At 50.2% G+C, this 17029-nt stretch overlaps 1 protein-coding gene across 1 annotated transcript; it reads right to left on the bottom strand.

The window, feature by feature from the left end:
• Nucleotides 1-12956: 12956 nt before the first annotated feature.
• Nucleotides 12957-13772, bottom strand: LOC119382303 (uncharacterized protein K02A2.6-like). Its single transcript, XM_037650006.1, has one exon. The coding sequence runs from the start codon at nucleotides 13770-13772 to the stop codon at nucleotides 12957-12959; it is 816 nt and encodes a 271-aa protein (XP_037505934.1).
• Between the last annotated feature and the right edge of the window lie 3257 nt (nucleotides 13773-17029).

Genomic DNA, 17029 nt, shown 5'->3' with positions numbered 1-17029 from the left:
CTCTCGAACTTTGCAAGTCGCATTTCTTGCCTAAAGTCAATATTTAGCAATTAGTTAAATAATGCTGCTTAACAAATTAATTAATTACAAAACAAAATTGTCTGTGGTCCGCAAGGTGACTGTCAGCAATTTGCAAGTGATATCACTCGCCTGCCTCTAATATTGTATTTTTGACCCTTGGCTAAAGATAGCTGGGACACCCGGTAAATATAAAGACTTTTAAGGGCTCGTTTTTCTTTGTTAGACACAATATTAATGAGAACTAACAGACAATAATGACAAGAAAAGTATAGGGGATGTTATTTGTGGTAATTAGGATATAAATGAGAAGAAAGCACACGAAAAGATAACTTGCCGCCGGCAGGACCGATATATATATATATATATATATATATATATATATATATATATATATATATATATATATATATATATATATATATATATATATATTGTGAAAGACTTCGTACTACAATATAGGAAACAAATATTTATTTTACCCTGACAGTTTCGGCTGGAGGACCAGCCTTCTTCAAAGGATGTAAGTGAAATGAAACGGCCATTGCCGAACCCGCTGCACAAGGGCCGCCCACCCAGTTTGGGGGCCAGACAATACTTTCAAAAAAAGAGAGAGAGAAAAAGGAAGCGAGAACTCACGAAGGAAGCAACAGTGACAAAACGAGGGAGGGAAAGAACAGCGGCAGGAGAGGCGGCGGGCTATGCCCGCCGCCTCTCCTGCCGACCACGCCTTGGAATGGTTTCCTCCTGGCCGGGTACTTGCAGCCGATGGTGTCCATCCGAGTTTTGAAGGTGTTGCCCTCATCTCTAGCCACCTGAGGTGCCTGCTTTTGCGAAACGCGGCGAGGTCGCCGCCAACCTGGCTGGATCATGCGCCCTTGGGTCTCCCTAGTCCTCCGAGTCAACATCTCCCGTCCCGTGGCGATTTCCCCAACATCCACGAAGCAAACGGGACCCGCAGCCGACGACCATCGCAACGAGCACCGACGGGGGCCCCGCATGGCCCTAGGAGCAACAGCCCCTACGACACAACTCGGGGCCACGCGGAGGCTGCCGGTGGCATTGCCTCCCCACGCAGGGACTGACTGACCAACACATCAGGTACGGCCCGCTCCAGCACATGTTGGTCTCGCGAATTTATGGCCTTAAGGAAGACAATTGATAAGCGCGTGAGGTTTCAAATGCATGCTTCAAACCTACAAACCTATATCTCATCGGGCTTCACACCAAAGGGTCTAAGAGTTCAACTACAACCTGCAATGAGTACCTTTGACAAAAATGAACAGGAGCAGTGGAGCAATATCTTAAAAGATGCATCTCTCAAGCTTACGCGGGTCGTAATAGAGCACAGCACACGTAGGGCGGCAGAGCTTAGGAAGGAAGAACAGGGCGCGGCTAAATCACTCGAGTTTGACGCAGTTAGAAACTGAAGAGCTTGTCAAATACGAAGAGCAAAAGCGATGTACGATTCAGGGCAAAAAGGAAAGGAAATTGAAGCGTGACGGCGCGTGGCCGGCATGGAACAGTCCCGCCAGTGATCCTCCCACAAAGTATATAAATCAAACAAATCAAACGGAAACCTCCCGTAAATCTCCTCAGAACAACACTGATGTCACCAATGTCGTTAACCTGTCTAGTGAACCTTTGACACCTGCGCAAATAAAGCTGCTATCAAAAGGTCTAACCTTCTGTCCCGCCTCTGGAAGAATTGACGAATTTCAGCTGTACCAAGATTTGGACAACTTTGCCAGAACATTGCGCCTAAAAGAATATTTTCATGACCGAAGCAGCACACAAGCAAATCAATTTTCCGATAAATCATGGACCCCAAGCGAGCAACGGGACAAATATTTAGACATGTACATTTCAGCCGTACAGGGAGATATAATCAAGGAATATCAAAAACACCGACCCATTCGCAACAATCTGTCCAGGGAGGAACGGGAGGCTTTACGCAGCTTAAGTGACAGCCAGAGCATTATTGTGAAACCGGCCGATAAGGGTGGCGCTGTGGTTGTGCTCGACAGAACTGACTACATAAAGGAAGGGCTTCGCCAACTGGCAGATAAAAATTTTTACAAAGAACTCCCTTGTGATCCCACAGAAGAACATGAACGGGAAATTAAGGCTTCATTAACCTCATTACGCAAAAGCGGTAAGATAACGCATCCTATGCTTAAAATGATGTCACCGGGCAACTCCTCTCCTGGCCGCTTCTATTTGCTGCCTAAAATCCACAAGATTAACAATCCCGGCCGACCTATAGTTTCAAGCAATGGCACCGCTACTGAAAAAATCTCTAGTTTCATCGACTCTCTCATTAGGCACATCCCAGAAACATTTCCATCATATGTCAAAGATACCAGCCACTTCCTTCGAGAAGTCTCAAATCTTGTTGTACCGCTAGGAAGCTATTTGGTCACCATGGATGTCTCATCGCTGTACACCAACATTCGCCCCACCGAAGGAATCGCCGCCACAATCGCAGCCTACGAAAAAAGTAAATCGACAAGTGAGTGCGATGAAAGTGCTTTAGAGGTGCTCCTAAATCTTGTACTCAAACATAATCACTTTGAATTCGACCGCAAACATTACCTACAAGTCAACGGAACTGCCATGGGAACCAAAATGGCCCCGAACTATGCAAATATTTTCATGGCATCTTTAGAGATTCCTTTTCTCGAAAGTTCTCCATCCAAACCTATATTCTACCGACGGTTTCTTGATGATATATTCTTCGTGTGGGCTGATGGTGAGCATAGCCTTTCAAAATTCATCTCTGATTTCAACTCCGTGCACCCTTCGATAACATTTACACACACGTACTCGCAGGAGAGTGTTCATTTCCTGGATGTCACTGTATCGGTCAATGGCACCAGCATCTCCACCTCCCTATATAAAAAACCAACTGACCGCCAACAATATCTGCATTTCCACAGTAGTCACCCCCGCCACTGCAAAACAGGTGTCCCCTACTCTCAAGCCCACAGATACAGAAGAATTTGCTCTGAAATTACACAATTTGACACCCACGCACAGGAACTGAGAACAGCATTCCTGCGTCAAAAGTACCCCGAAAAAATTATTGACAATGCAATTGAGCGCGCTCGCTCCCTGGACCGAGGGGTCACAATGGAAGAAAGGGACCGAAATAAAGATAGAATGGCAGGGGCAAATTTAGTTCTCACGTACTCCGCCGCAGCCCCTCGCGTAAACTCTATATTAAGCCGCCACTTCAACATACTTCAACAGAGTAGTCGACTCTCTACCGTATTTCAAACCCCACCCAAGGTGGTTTACCGAAGAAATAAAAACGTGAGAGACTTCCTGGTCAGGGCGAAAACACACAAATCCGACCACCATCAGGGCTGTCCATGCGGGAAACCTCGCTGCAGGGTGTGCAAACACATGGTGACCACAAATACGGCCGAAGCCTCCTATTCGGACTTTGAGTATAAAATTAAAGACGACCTTAATTGCGACTCGTGCAATGTGGTATACAAAATTCGCTGTGAAGTGTGTAGGCAGGAATATGTTGGACAGACAGAAACCGCGTTCCGTTTACGTTTTAACAACCACAGGGCACACGTGAAAGGCCTCCCTAATTTGCCGTTTTCTAAACACATTAATCTGCCTGGTCACTCTTTTGAACACATAAGTGTTACACTTCTACAATCCGGCTTCCAGAACACACGGGAGCGCGAACAGCGGGAGTCATATTTCATAAACAAATTCAAATCACTCTCCCACGGAATCAACGAGAGCCCTGGGCGATTGACGTGCCTCCGTGACCAATCGTAGCGCCCAGAAAGGGAATTAATTAATTAATGTATTTATTTACACACACTGTATTCCAGACGCACGGGACGCTAAGGAAACGATCGAGCGCGTGAAAACAGACCCAGTCGGCACCACATGTATCAGCCGGCTCCACTCATTTTTTTTTCTTTTTTTTCTCCGAAAAGGAGGGGGGGGGGCACATTTAGCTTTGTATCGTGGCCACCAGTCTTCCCACAGCTGGAGCGGGTCGTATGTGTGTACACGGCCCGGCGCCGCGGGCCAACCGCCGAGCCATCTGAACTTGTACGCCGCGTGTGTGATGTGTAGAAGCGACATTTGTCTTTGCCACTTGCTCACGCCGCTTCTTATCTACCGTACGAAGATAAGACGGGCATAGCCCGCCGCCTCTCCTGCCGCTGTTCTTTCCCTCCCTCGTTTTGTCACTGTTGCTTCCTTCGTGAGTTCTCGCTTCCTTTTTCTCTCTCTCTTTTTATGAAAGTATTGTCTGGCCCCCAAACCTGCGTGGGCGGCCCTTGTGCAGCGGGTTCGGCAATGGCCGTTTCATTTCACTTACATCCTTTGAAGAAGGCTGGTCCTCCAGCCGAAACTGTCAGGGTAAAATAAATATTTGTTTCCTATATTGTAGTACGAAGTCTTTCACAATTTTTATTACTGTAGCCAGAAGAAGTTCTCCGTTATCCTATATATATATATATATATATATATATATATATATATATATATATATATATATATATATATATATATATATATATATATATATATGGGTCATTCCATGCCAAGTGTCCCAGGCGCTTGACCTTCAGAGATTTTGCTGGCAAAAATTGTGCCTTTTGGTTTTTCCGCCGGAAACAGTGAGGCAAAAGATTTTTGCGAAAAAAAGTATTTAGAGCTGTGGTGCCCGCTCAGACTTCGCTCGCTTTTATTAAACAGTGCGTAATAGAAAGAAATAGTAAATGTTTATCGTTCTATGGTAAGCGGGGAAACTGCACCTGCGTCTCAATCGTCCTATTATCAAGATTGCCGAATGTTTATGTTCCACTGCGTGTTGCAGAACCTGAAAAACGAAGAAATTCTTCGATGTTTACATTTTTAAATGCGAAGCATTTCTTAGCGAACTTCTGCGACTTTGAGCGTATCTATCTATCTATCTATCTATCTATCTATCTATCTATCTATCTATCTATCTATCTATCTATCTATCTATCTATCTATCTATCTATCTATCTATCTATCTATCTATCTATCTATCTATCTATCTATCTAGCCGCCTACGACTTTGTGCTCTCCTGGCCGTTTCTTAATCGGATGTATACCAAAATCGGTGTGTCATAACATGGCCTTATTACGAACATAAATGACAAGTCATAACATGAAAATCATGACACGCATGTCATGTACAGCATGATTTACATGCTACGCTCATGGTGCGCTGGCGGCCGTTTCGCTTGTTTGATATACACCAAAATTGGTATCTTGCGACGTGACTGTGTGACGAACATAAATAACAAGAGTTAACATGACAATCATGACACGCATGTCATGCACAGCATGACTTACGTGCCACGCTCATGGTGCGCTGGCGGCCGTTTCGCTAGCTTTATATACACCAAAATTGGTATCTTGCGACGTGACCGTGTAACGAATATAAATAACACGAGATAACATGAAAATCATGACACGCATGTCATGTATAGCATGACTTCCGTGCCACGCTCATGGAGCGCTGGTGGCAGTTTCGCTAGCTTGATCTACCCCGAAATTGGTATTGCGCGACGTGACTGTATGACGAACATAAAAACTCGAGTTAATATGAAAATCATGACACGCATGTCATGTACAGCATGACTTACGTGCCACGCTCATGGGGCGCTGGCGGCGGTTTCGCTAGATTTATATACACCAAAATTGGTATCTTGTGACGTGACTGTGTGACGAACATAAAAACACGAGTTAACATGACAATCATGACTCGCATGTCATGCACAGCATGACTTACGTTCCACGCTCATGGGGCGCTGGCGGCCGTTTCGCTAGCTTGATATACACCAAAATTGGTATCTTGCGACGTGACCGTGTGAGGAACATAAATAACACGAGTTAACATGAAAGTCATGACACGTATGTCATGTACGGCATGACTTGCGTGCCACGCTCATGGGGCGCTGGTGGCCGTTTCTGTAGCTTGATCGACACCGAAGTTGGTATTGCGCGACGTTACTGTGTGACGAACATAAATAATAGGAGTTAACATGAAAACCATGACACGCATTTTCCTCAATGACATACAAGACGATGTATGCAGCTCTTTGCTGGCTGCTTCGCATTACATCGATTCCCACAATGCGTGGGATCTGCCGGCTTTTTTTATTAAACTAACTTCTCCCTGATCATGACGATTCTTTTTTCATTCTAAAGAAAGTATATTCTTATTTAAAAAAAAAAAAATCTCTAGCTAACTTTCGCGCCGAGCGGCTTGTTCATATTATATGGGCGCCGGCTCACTCCTCCCTCCCCGGGAACGAAATCGCGCACGACCTGGCTCGAGAATTGGCAGGCCGAACAGGTGCAGCGCGAAGCCCGGGGACGGAGAGAGACCGCATGGTTAGTTACGAGGAGATCACAAAACACTACAGGCTAGGAAGGGCTCGCTTTTCCCCGGCACACACCTCGCTAAGCAAGCAGCAGGCGACGCCCTGGCGCCTCTTACAGACGCACACGTTCCCGAATCCGGTCGCGTATCACTACTACTACCCGGAGTTATACTACGATATGTGTAGGTTTTGCAATCGAAGGGCGGACCTGAATCATATATTGTGGGCTTGCCTCAGAGTGCCAGGGCAAGACAGAACATACACTAACGGAGAGCAGTGGGAGACCGCACTGCTAAGCCCAGACCCAGAAGTGCAACTCCAAGTCCTTCGGCAAGCCGAGGGTGCCGCCAGAGCTCAAGGACTCATGGCTGCCACCTAGGGAAGGGAGCCCATCCCTCAAATCTTGCCGTCCTAAATAAAAGTTATTTCCTCCTCTTATTTAAAAATGTTTGTGGGCAAAACCTTCTTCAATTTTTCTGTGGAAAAAATTGTCAAACCAGAAAAATGTGCGATTTATCGCATTTTTAACGGCATTTTTTGCCCTGATGCGATCCAAGCAAATATATTTGATATGTTACATTTCATAGACCACTTTGTCTGTAAGCATTAGGGAGAGGCTCATTAAATAACTTTTCGTTTTCAATAAAGAAAGAAAATTGAAGTTGGTCCTCCGAGAGCACCCCGCATTGCTACTTGACGCCGCCTTGCCTCACTCTATACGCACTTGCTCCTGCCGCTGACTCACGGTGCCGAAGCGCGGCAAGTTGTGGATGGATGACAGTGGCTGGTGAGGGCTTGGAGATCGTGTCGCTTGATGTCAGAGTTGCATGTACCGACTGCGTTGCAATGTGAACATGCTCAGTGGGCCCAATGAAATGCACTCGAGCTTCCGCTATTATAGCAACATTGCGCCACAGGGCCACTGGCGCACAGCATTTAAGGGAAGTGTACAAGCACGCTTGAAAACTGCTCCAAATACAACCTTATGTGGAGACGTACAGCTGCCATGTTACTTGCTTCAAGTAACCTTGCGACATAAAGATTTCACGACGAAGCTTTCGCGCCGATGTGAAATTTGTGCCACCAAGAAGGGAGCCCATGAACTATTCGTATTACTTCTTTCGCTGAGTACGACGGCGTTCCTGTGAGAGCAGTGTAGGCCGGAGTTGGCTGGTAGAAGCATAACCTTCAATAAGAGCCGCTTTGCTGAATATTTGTTCCTCTCCGTTCCTCAACCGTGCTTCTTTGCATCCAAAGGCACGTGATCTTTTTGACGTTGCTGTCTGCCCATGCGAAGAGCTGAGCTGGTGTCATGATTTGGCTCTTGTACGGCCACGAGAGGCCATGCCCAGTCGGCGCGCTGGCAGAAAAGTGTGGAGGAAATGACGTCATGGCGGCCATATCCAAAGGGCACAATGGCGGCGTTGTTATGGTTACGTAGCGCGCCGTGTTGTGCAGTGTAGCTGGCTTAGCGGCTGCGGCTTCAGTGCTTCCGTAGGTCTCGTACCGAACCGTGGTGGATATCCATTTTTTGTGCCGCGTTGTTCGCTAGGCAGTGTTCAACCGGTGGTTATTGTACGGAGCAACGTTTACAAATCCTGTTGGTAGCCACGGGATCTCAACAGTGCGTGGAACGAGCGTGTATCCACAGCGGATGAAGCAAATGAAGTACGTATTTGAAGCGCTTAGGGAAATCGGGCTTAGCCACCACGACAGAATGGAGCCACTGATTGAACGGAACGACGACGAACGCCTTGCAGGTCATTGACGGTTGTGCAGTGTTCCTGCTTGTGACAGCGGACCAAACATTCGTGCCCCGCAAGAGAAAATGAAGACATCACATATGCATAGATTCATGTTCTATACGAGTAAGAACTTTCTTGTGTGCATTAAAACACCTTTTCTGCTTTGCTTGCGATGCTCGCTTCTAGCAGTGTATTCTCGGCATTAGAGCAACCGCGTTCGGGTGTCATTCGCACACCTCCACCGTGCATAAGGTCACCGGTCGCATATTGCTGACGCCGGTGAGCCTTTACTTGGAACATGGGCACGGTGACCGGGCGCCGCGTGAGAGGCGGAATGCAACCATAGAAGGCGGCGCACAGCCGACCGTGTTTTATGTACAGTCAGTGCCTCCTCTATTTTTCAGTGCCTGGGCGAACGCTCTTCTCGGGCCGTCGAGCGCGCTCTCCGCGTCCGCCCGCCGCTGCCGCGTGGTGGCGCTGTGCAAGTAGTGCAAAAAAAAGGTCATTCTGCCTTAAGAGGCAGAGAGATGGACCGTGAATTTATATTTTTTGGTATAATAACGTAGATTTAATCAATGTAGATAATGCATTAGGACAACATGAAACAAGGAAGTTTATTTTTTTTTCTTTCTTTTTTTTCGCCTTCGAGCCTGGTGGCAGACATGTCACCGCCCCGTTATAAAGGGGACGCTCATAGCATCCATCCATCCATCCATCCACGGAAAGCTGGCGCTGAACGGCCGCGCGTATCACGAAGCTCACGAATTCGTGTATGCATCCGAGTTCAATTGCATTTGTGCTCCTTGCAGGCTCGTTTTCGTGGTGACACCTGCCGAACAAAATACGTCGAGACTCCTTTCACTACATGACATTTATGTAGTGTTTTTGTCCGAAGCAGCTGCAAGCAACGTCGTGGCTTTGTGGTAAGACACCTGCTTGCCACGCGAACGGCCCGGGTTCGATCCTCATTGGGACCGAAAATTTTGTCGTTTATTTTATTTGCTACTTTCTCGATTTTTCGCTCACGGATGATTTTTCGCTCACAACCAACGGTGCCGACGCCGACAGCGGAATTTCTGCGACACGAGCTCTCTAACGCTACCGCGTTAAAAGATGCTAGATGGTCTTTTATTGTGTCGTGGATGACGTCGTCTTTTCATCAATCATCCATGCTATAACCACTTGAAAATAGATACGAAACAGCAAAGAATGCAGATGCCGCATGTTCGCGTGTCTTTCCATCCCCGCTGTAAGTATTCCGCAGGCAGACTGTCAGGCCGTGCTGCCGGTTCGATACTTGCACTCGAGTTTGATGGTATTCGCGTTTTATTTTCTATTTCATTCTATTGCAACCGCCCCAATGCCGTAGTATGTCATACTGTTGTGTTCCACTCTGCAAATGGAACTGAAAGAAATCACGATTGTCTTTTTTTTATTTCCCTTTATTGATAAAGAAAAAAAATCTCACAGGGTTCCTTATGCATTCATCTAAGACGACTGAAAGGCGAAAACCATCTTCTTCTTTTTCTTCTAGTCAATGCATTGAACATTCCCTGCCTCCCTCCGAGATATTTCTGCGCCTAACGTGGTTTTCTTACAGCCTCAAGGATCGGAGGCAGTGCAAGCTTTCTGCACATCAGCGGAGGCATGCACTGCCTCCGTGATCGGCCCATTTAGACCAAGCGAAGATGTAATATGACGACGTCACGTTATGTGACGTCACGACGATGTCACAAAATTTTATTATCTGTGACGTCATATGATGACGTCATAGCGTAATTATTTTTTGCACCCCTCGTGCTGACGCCGCCGACGGTCAATTTTCGCGTTTGATGAGGCATCCAAGGCTTTCGCCTTAATACACTGTTCGGCTGTCGTTCCATGAAATTCCAGCGGCCGCTGGTGTTCGATAGAGGTGGCTCGCAGTAATTAGGCGAGATAATTGGTCTCCTAATACATCTTCAAACTACACTAGAATATGCAGCCGTCGTTTACGACGCCAAGATTTCATAGAATATATGAAGCGGTCGCTTACGAAGGATGCAGTAGCGTCACTCTTTGCAGACTACCCTTCACGTTTGCAGCCCAAGGAAACAACTGAATTAAGCAGGGCAAGTATCCCTAAACGTGACCGTGTTGCGTCCGAACAGTCAACGAATGCATGTAGTACCAGTAGCAACGCTGCCTCGCGATCGCCGCCATGTGCATGGAGCGCTGACATTAGGCCCCGAAGCTGAAGAATCGGAGCCCATAGACACTACATGCGCTACCGACAACAACCGACAATCATTATGTACATTGTCACTGGAAGCAGCTTAGTGACATTTCATGCTATTTAGAGCATGAACTCATGGCTTGCGTATAGTGTGCTACACCAGTAGACGGTAGCACGCATCGGGGAACTTTAAGCACCCACACTTTCAGTATTATCTCTTGGCAAATGCTGCTTTCGAAAATCGACTTTTATACAGTCAGTAACCGACTCTCAGTCAAGCGAACGTAACGGTGACAAAACAATTTTCCGCGCATCACTGGCATGCGCGCACTATCGGGCTAGCAGACGACGCGCGAGCGTCTCGATCAAATAGCCGCGAAAGACACATGCCTTCGAAATGGGCTGGTTGCCCAGAACGACAAGCGTTTCATGATTTAACTTTACAAGTTTTCATTATACTTTAAACAACGCGAATACAGCCGAAAACTGAACCATATAGCAGCTTCGAATGCGGCCACAACATTCATTTCCGCGAGGGACTACGCGACGGCTGGTCTACTACGGTGGCGGCGCCAGGCGGCTAAAAGCCGCACTAACACCGACGGTCGTTTCCCATTGCGCTCCGCTCCTTCGCCCAGGCACAGAAAAATAGAGGAGGCGCTGGTACAGTGCGTGAATAGATGTCGTAAATATATTGACACATACGCCCTAGTCAGCTAGTGTATCTAGTTCGCGGCGTTCTCTTGTGCTTGCCTCCTTAATTGTCGGTGTGTTGTTGCTCGTCACATTTCCGCGGTGCGTGGCTGCCTTGTTTAGTAAGTTAAAGCGATTCCTCAAGCGTTGACCAAAATACGTGTTTGTGCTCGTAAACGTCCGTTGGTTTAGCCATGGGTCAGTATGTCAGAATGTACGTACGTACGTGCGTACGTGCGTAAAGTACGAGCTCTGTCGGTCATCGCATTCTTAAGTGCCGTGAATTTGCGGTTGGGTGAGCTCGCATTGTGGCTGATAGCCTGAACAAAGGAAAACAAAGCAGCAGCATAAAACTAAACCGTTTAAAATCATGGCTGCGGCTTAGCTCGGCTAGGTACGTTATGCAAGCGAAAGCTTGTTTACTTGGTTATGCTTCTTAACCCTCGCAGCCGAAGCACAGTTTGCCAACCGACCGATATGGATAGTCGAACGTTCCGTGCTGCGTGTACTCACAACAGTAATTTCCTCATTTACGGAAGCCGTCGCCGCAGTCGACGCGAGAAACGCCAGGCCCAGTGAGGCCCCTAAACTGCCATAAACCACCAACAGACGCTCGCGCGCTCCTTGCGTTTACACCTCGGATGCTGAGGAAGGGCATTCGGAGGGTAGACAGACGAGCCGGCGAACGCGTAGGCTCGTGTTCAACTGCGACACAAGAAATCATTTCGCCAGCTCTATCGCGCTGGCCCAGCGTGTTGAATTCCGTTCAGTTGGTTTCGGATCGCCACGGTACGCGCGCCGCGCAGCCCACGTGCTTTTCGAGGCGGAGCGAGCAACGTGCTTCGCACGTAAACAAGAGATAGGGTGGCTAGAAATGGGAGGTGTGAAAACCGGCCGGTCTAAGTTGGCCCCCATTCGCGATTTCGCAGCGGTGGCGCTGTAGTCGGAGGCGCTGCCAGCTTGCGCTGTGGTAATGCACTCGCGCGTCGGCGTCGGCAAGATTTTGTCTTCAGGGGTGCAAACTGTCTCGCGCATCGGGCGAGTAAGTGAAACGACAGCCGAGGCTCCGGGCGGACAAGTGACGTCAGGTTTATTGGCAGCCCTTATTACAGGAAGCAGTACATGCCGCGCTGCCATCTGGCGGTACTGCTGTACACTACACCCCCCCCCCCCCCCCCACGGTAACCTTTAACAAAACACATGCACCTGCACGAGAACTCATGGTCCGAAACAAAACAATGTTCACAGGTCGAGTCTTTGCGGCCTGCGGATCCTCCTGCCATACCGCGACCGTGAGACGCGTGGCGTGCAAGCAGAACCCTGAGGTTCCTCTGCAGTGGAGGTGCTTTCCAGAGGCGACGCGGTTTGCTGGTCTTGTGCTGCTTGGTCAGCTCCAGGTGTGGTAGTCGTCTCGGGCTGATCCGCTACTGGGGTTCCAGGAGGGTTGGCAGTGGGGGTTCCCGTCGTTGGCACCAGGTGCATCCGGTTACGCTGAAGTACACCTGTCGGAGTCTCCACCACGTAGGAGCGTGGGCGTTGAGCTGGCCCTAAGACGGTTGCTGGGGGAGTTGACATCTCGCACCCAGACCTGTTCTCCCGCCTGAAGAGGCCGCAAGGTGTGAGCTGCATGTCTTCGGTTGAAGTCTGACGCTTGGCGCCTCCGGTTGTCTTGGTCACGTTGAGTGATTGTGACCTAAAGAGGCCAGGCTGGCTCCAGCAGGTGCGACGTCTTCGGCAGCCGGGTCTGTAGGCGCCTACCCATGAGCAGCTGAGCAGGACTTGCTCCATTTACCCCAGTTGTGTCCCGGTATGCCAAAAGTGCCAGGTAGGGATCATCCGCCTTCCGCAACAGGTCTTGACTGTCCTCACCATCCGTTCCACCTCCCCATTCTACTGTGGAAAATGGGGGCTGCTGGTGACGTGGCAGAAGCCGTAGGACTTGGCGAAGGCGGAGAACTCTTTCGCAGCAAACTGAGGGCCGTTGTCGCTGCGCACCAGTCTCGGAATGCCATGGCGTGCGAAAACGCTCTTGACGGCATTGATGACCGCAAGTGCTGTGGTTGAACGTAGACTGATGACTTCCGGGAAACGTGACCGGTAATGCACCAGAAGAACAAAGTCTTGGCCGTTGAGATGAAAAAGATCGATGCCGACCTCTTCCCAGGGCCGACTTGGAGTGGCTGAGGGCAGCATGGGCTCCGAGCGCTGTACCCTGGTTTCGGCACACGTGTGGCAGTTAGACACCAGTGTTTCTATCTGGTTGTTGATGCCCGGCCACCAGACAGACTCCCGAGCTAAAGCTTTGCATAGGTTGATGCCTTGATGCCCGTCATGGAGAAGCTTGAGCATGTGGTGCTGAAGGGCAGACGGCACGAGGATGCGGGACCCTTTCAGAAGCAGTCCCTCACAGACGCTGAGGTCTCCTTGGTACTGACAGTACTTCTTCACATGGAGAGGCAAGTGGGACGCCGAGGCCAGCCGGTGGCGCAGTACTGAAGCAGCAGGCTGCACTCGCCGTCGTTGGCTTGGGCCTGACGCAGGTGCTCGAGCTACGACGAGACGATGTCTGGGAAGGAGCGGACGACCTCTTGGGCAAAGAGCTCTACTTGATTCACCCGGTTGGATGAAGGGGAGTCCAGCGGTGCGCGTGTCGGCTGTTGCCAGCAGCTTCCCCGGTACGTAGAGTACTTGGTACTGGAACCGCATGAGCTTCAAAACCGCTGGATCCGTGGTGGCAGTAGGTCAGCATCCATGGAACCCAAGAGCGCCACTAGCGGTTGATCGTCCGTCTCGAGGAAGAACTGGAGTCCACGGACGTATTCCTCGAACCTTTGTACCGCCCAGCTGGCTGCCAAAGGTTCTTTTTCTGTTTGGCTGTACCGGCGTTCCGTGCATGTGAGGGAGCGCGATGCGAAGGCGACGGCTCGACGCTCACCGGACGGCTGTTCTTGGAGAAGTACTGCCCCGAGACCATAGGAGCTGGCGTCAGCTGAGATCGTGGTCTTGTACTTGGTGTTGTAGCGAGCCACGCAGAGGTCTGAGCACAGTAGCTTCTTCAGTTCGGAGAAGGCAGACTGCTGTGCCGGGCCCCAAGTCCAGGCAGAGTTTTTGAGCAGCATTGCTCGGATCGGTGCAGTCACCTCCGTAACGTGTGGTAAGAAGCGTCCGATGTGGTTCACAAGGCCTAGCAGGCGACGAACCCCTGCGACATCTTCGGGTGGATGCATGGCTCGGATCGCTGCAACCTTGTCTGGGTCTGGAGAAATTCCTTCCGCGCTGACCACGACACCAAGGAACTTGACACCCGAAGTCGCAAACGAGCATTTCTTGTGGTTGAGCGCGACTCCTGCCTTTGCTAGCCGGTCCATGACTTGTCGGAGACGGCGGTCATGCTCGGAGCGTGTCTTCCCAAAGACGAGGATGTCGCCAATCATGTTCACCACACCCGCTTGGCCTTCGAGGATCCGGGACATCTGCCGCTGGAAGTATTCCGGAGCAGACGTGATCCCAAACGGCAGCCGGAGAAAGCAATAGCGTCCAAACGGGGTTATAAATGTGGTCAATTCTTGGGACTCTGGGGACAGCTTGACCTGGTGGAAGCTTGACGTGGCGGCTAACTGGGAGAAAACTGTAGCCTCTCCAAGCAATCCGAGACAGTGTTCTACTGTAGGGAGCACGTGACGCTCCCGAAGAATCACCTTATTGAGGCGAGTCAAGTCCACGCACAGCCGATAGCCGCCCGAGACCTTGGGGACGACAACCAGCCCAGCACACCAGTCAATGGGTGTGTCCACTCGACGAATCACGCCCTCCGCTTCTAGCTTGTCTAGCTCAGTATTGACGACGTCGCGGAGAGGGAGTGGAATGCGCCGGGGTACGCTCAACGAGAAAGGCGTAGCATTGGGTTGCAGTCTGATAGTGTAGGCATCGGGGAGCGTCCCAAGTCCTCGGAAGAGACTGGGATCGAAACAAAAGTCGCCAGTGGGCTGTGAAGTCCTCGCGACTTCGTCGACAAACGTGCAGACGTCCAAGGCTTGGATTGCCGGGAAGCCTAGCAGCGGGACAGTCTTGGTTGCTAGGACGTAGAGAAGCTGCTTGGTTGACTTTCCGTGCCACGACAGGGTAGCGACGGAAGTGCCTATGACCGGCAGGATGTTGTTGCCTGGGCCTTTCAGCTCGCTCTTGGGGTCTTGAAGCTTCGACGGGACGCCGGAAAACGAACTGGGTACAACTGAAACATCGGCGCCGGAATCCACCTTGAAGGAATGTGGGCGCCCATCGACAAGTATCTCGACGAACTTCGCGTTCGGGCGCTCTCCCGCAACTGCATGCAATTCGATGGAGCTGGCCAAAGGCTTTCGTGTGTGCTTCCCGTTTACGCGCTTCTTTTTGCGGCACACGCTTTCGAAATGGCCACTCTTGCGACAAAAGTTGCACGACGCACTGCGAGCGGGACAGTCGGCGCGAGGGTGTGACGCTCGTCCATAGAATGGGCACAGCTGTTGCGTTGTCTTATCAGCTGGCGCTTGCTTTCCCTTGCGAAGGCGAGCGGCGTCGACGGCGAACGAAGATGCCTCTGCCGAGTCACGAGCTCTGCGCTCGTTACCTGCGTCTTCGTGCTGACGAACGTATACGTCAGCGCTTCGTGTAGCGTCATTTTCGGGTTCCGACAGAGCTTGTCCGAGAGTTCGCGGCCGAGTAAGCCCACGAGAAAAGGGTCTCGGACGAGCCGCTCTTCGACGTCGGACGACGGATAGTTGGAGGACTTGACCATTGTCCGGAGCGCCGTAAAAAATGCGTCGGCCGTTACACCTGGTTGCTGCGTACGGCGGTGGAACCGCGCTGACTCGTACAGCTCGTTCGGCGGGTGCACGAAGTGGTCGGTGAAAGCCTTCTTCACGACGGCGACGTCTTTCATATCCGCCTCGCCTAGTGTGGTCGACGCGAGGACAACCCTGGCTTGCGGGCCCATACAGTAAAGCATGGAGCGCACTTGCACCTCTGCCAGAGCGACGTAAAGTCCGGTAGCGAACGAGAAGTCCTCGAACTGCAGCAGCCATGTAGGCCATGAGCTGGGGTTGTCGAAGTCGAACGGCGAGGGTGGACGCAGCTGGGCGATGCCTTGCGAGAACGGAGCGGCCGACATCCCGGTGGAGTCCTCAACAGCGGTAGTCGTCATGGCAGAGCAGCGGCGGCGGCGGCAGCGGAGCCGTGTCACGAGGATGCAAGCGCGGGATCAGCGAAGATGAATCCCGCCCACTTCTGACACCATGTCGAGCGCATCGGGCGAGTAAGTGACACGACAGCCGAGGCTCCGGGCGGACAAGTGACGTCAGGTTTATTGGCAGCCCTTATTACAGGAAGCAGTACATGCCGCGCTGCCATCTGGCGGTACTGCTGTACACTACGCAAACCTGTGCTGCATCGCGTATGGTGGAGTGGGGGAACGCTGGTGTGGCTTCAGGGAGGCGGGGGAAATGCCCCCTGCCAACGACCACGCACTCGCGTCGGTCGTTGCTAGATTTTCGCCAGTGAAAGAGCTTTATCAATATAAAAATTTTTACGAATTGCCAATACACTTATGTCTCACTCAAGGATCACGGCATTAGTGTGAAGCTTTCGGCAGCCAACAACCAGGCATAATTCGAGCCTGCATAATCAAACCATTCTTCGATGAAGTGTTATTTCGAATGAACCAATGTTTACATGTTTGATGAAGGCAAAATTATCTTCATCATCATAAGATTTATCTACACATTTACGGAGTAAAAGAGAAAGCTTCTTCCTGCAGGAGCGTTATATCTTTGACGGCGTTTTCTAACATTATCACGCGGTAACCTTTGATACATTGTAGTTACTCGTAGTACTAAATATACCTCGAGAGTGCGCATTGCCTTGTCCATTTGTTCCTTGCCATTTACTCAATGCTGAATTTGCATTACACTAAAGGTCGCGCCGTCACG

Source organism: Rhipicephalus sanguineus, chromosome 2, assembly GCF_013339695.2.
Source record: "Rhipicephalus sanguineus isolate Rsan-2018 chromosome 2, BIME_Rsan_1.4, whole genome shotgun sequence".
Classification (NCBI taxonomy): domain Eukaryota; kingdom Metazoa; phylum Arthropoda; class Arachnida; order Ixodida; family Ixodidae; genus Rhipicephalus; species Rhipicephalus sanguineus.
This window is presented reverse-complemented; position numbering and strand designations above follow the sequence as displayed.

What these genes read in the sequence shown, in the direction of transcription:
- LOC119382303 (XM_037650006.1), bottom strand. Translation starts at nt 13,772, where the DNA reads ATGCGGTTCCAGTACCAAGTACTCTACGTACCGGGGAAGCTGCTGGCA.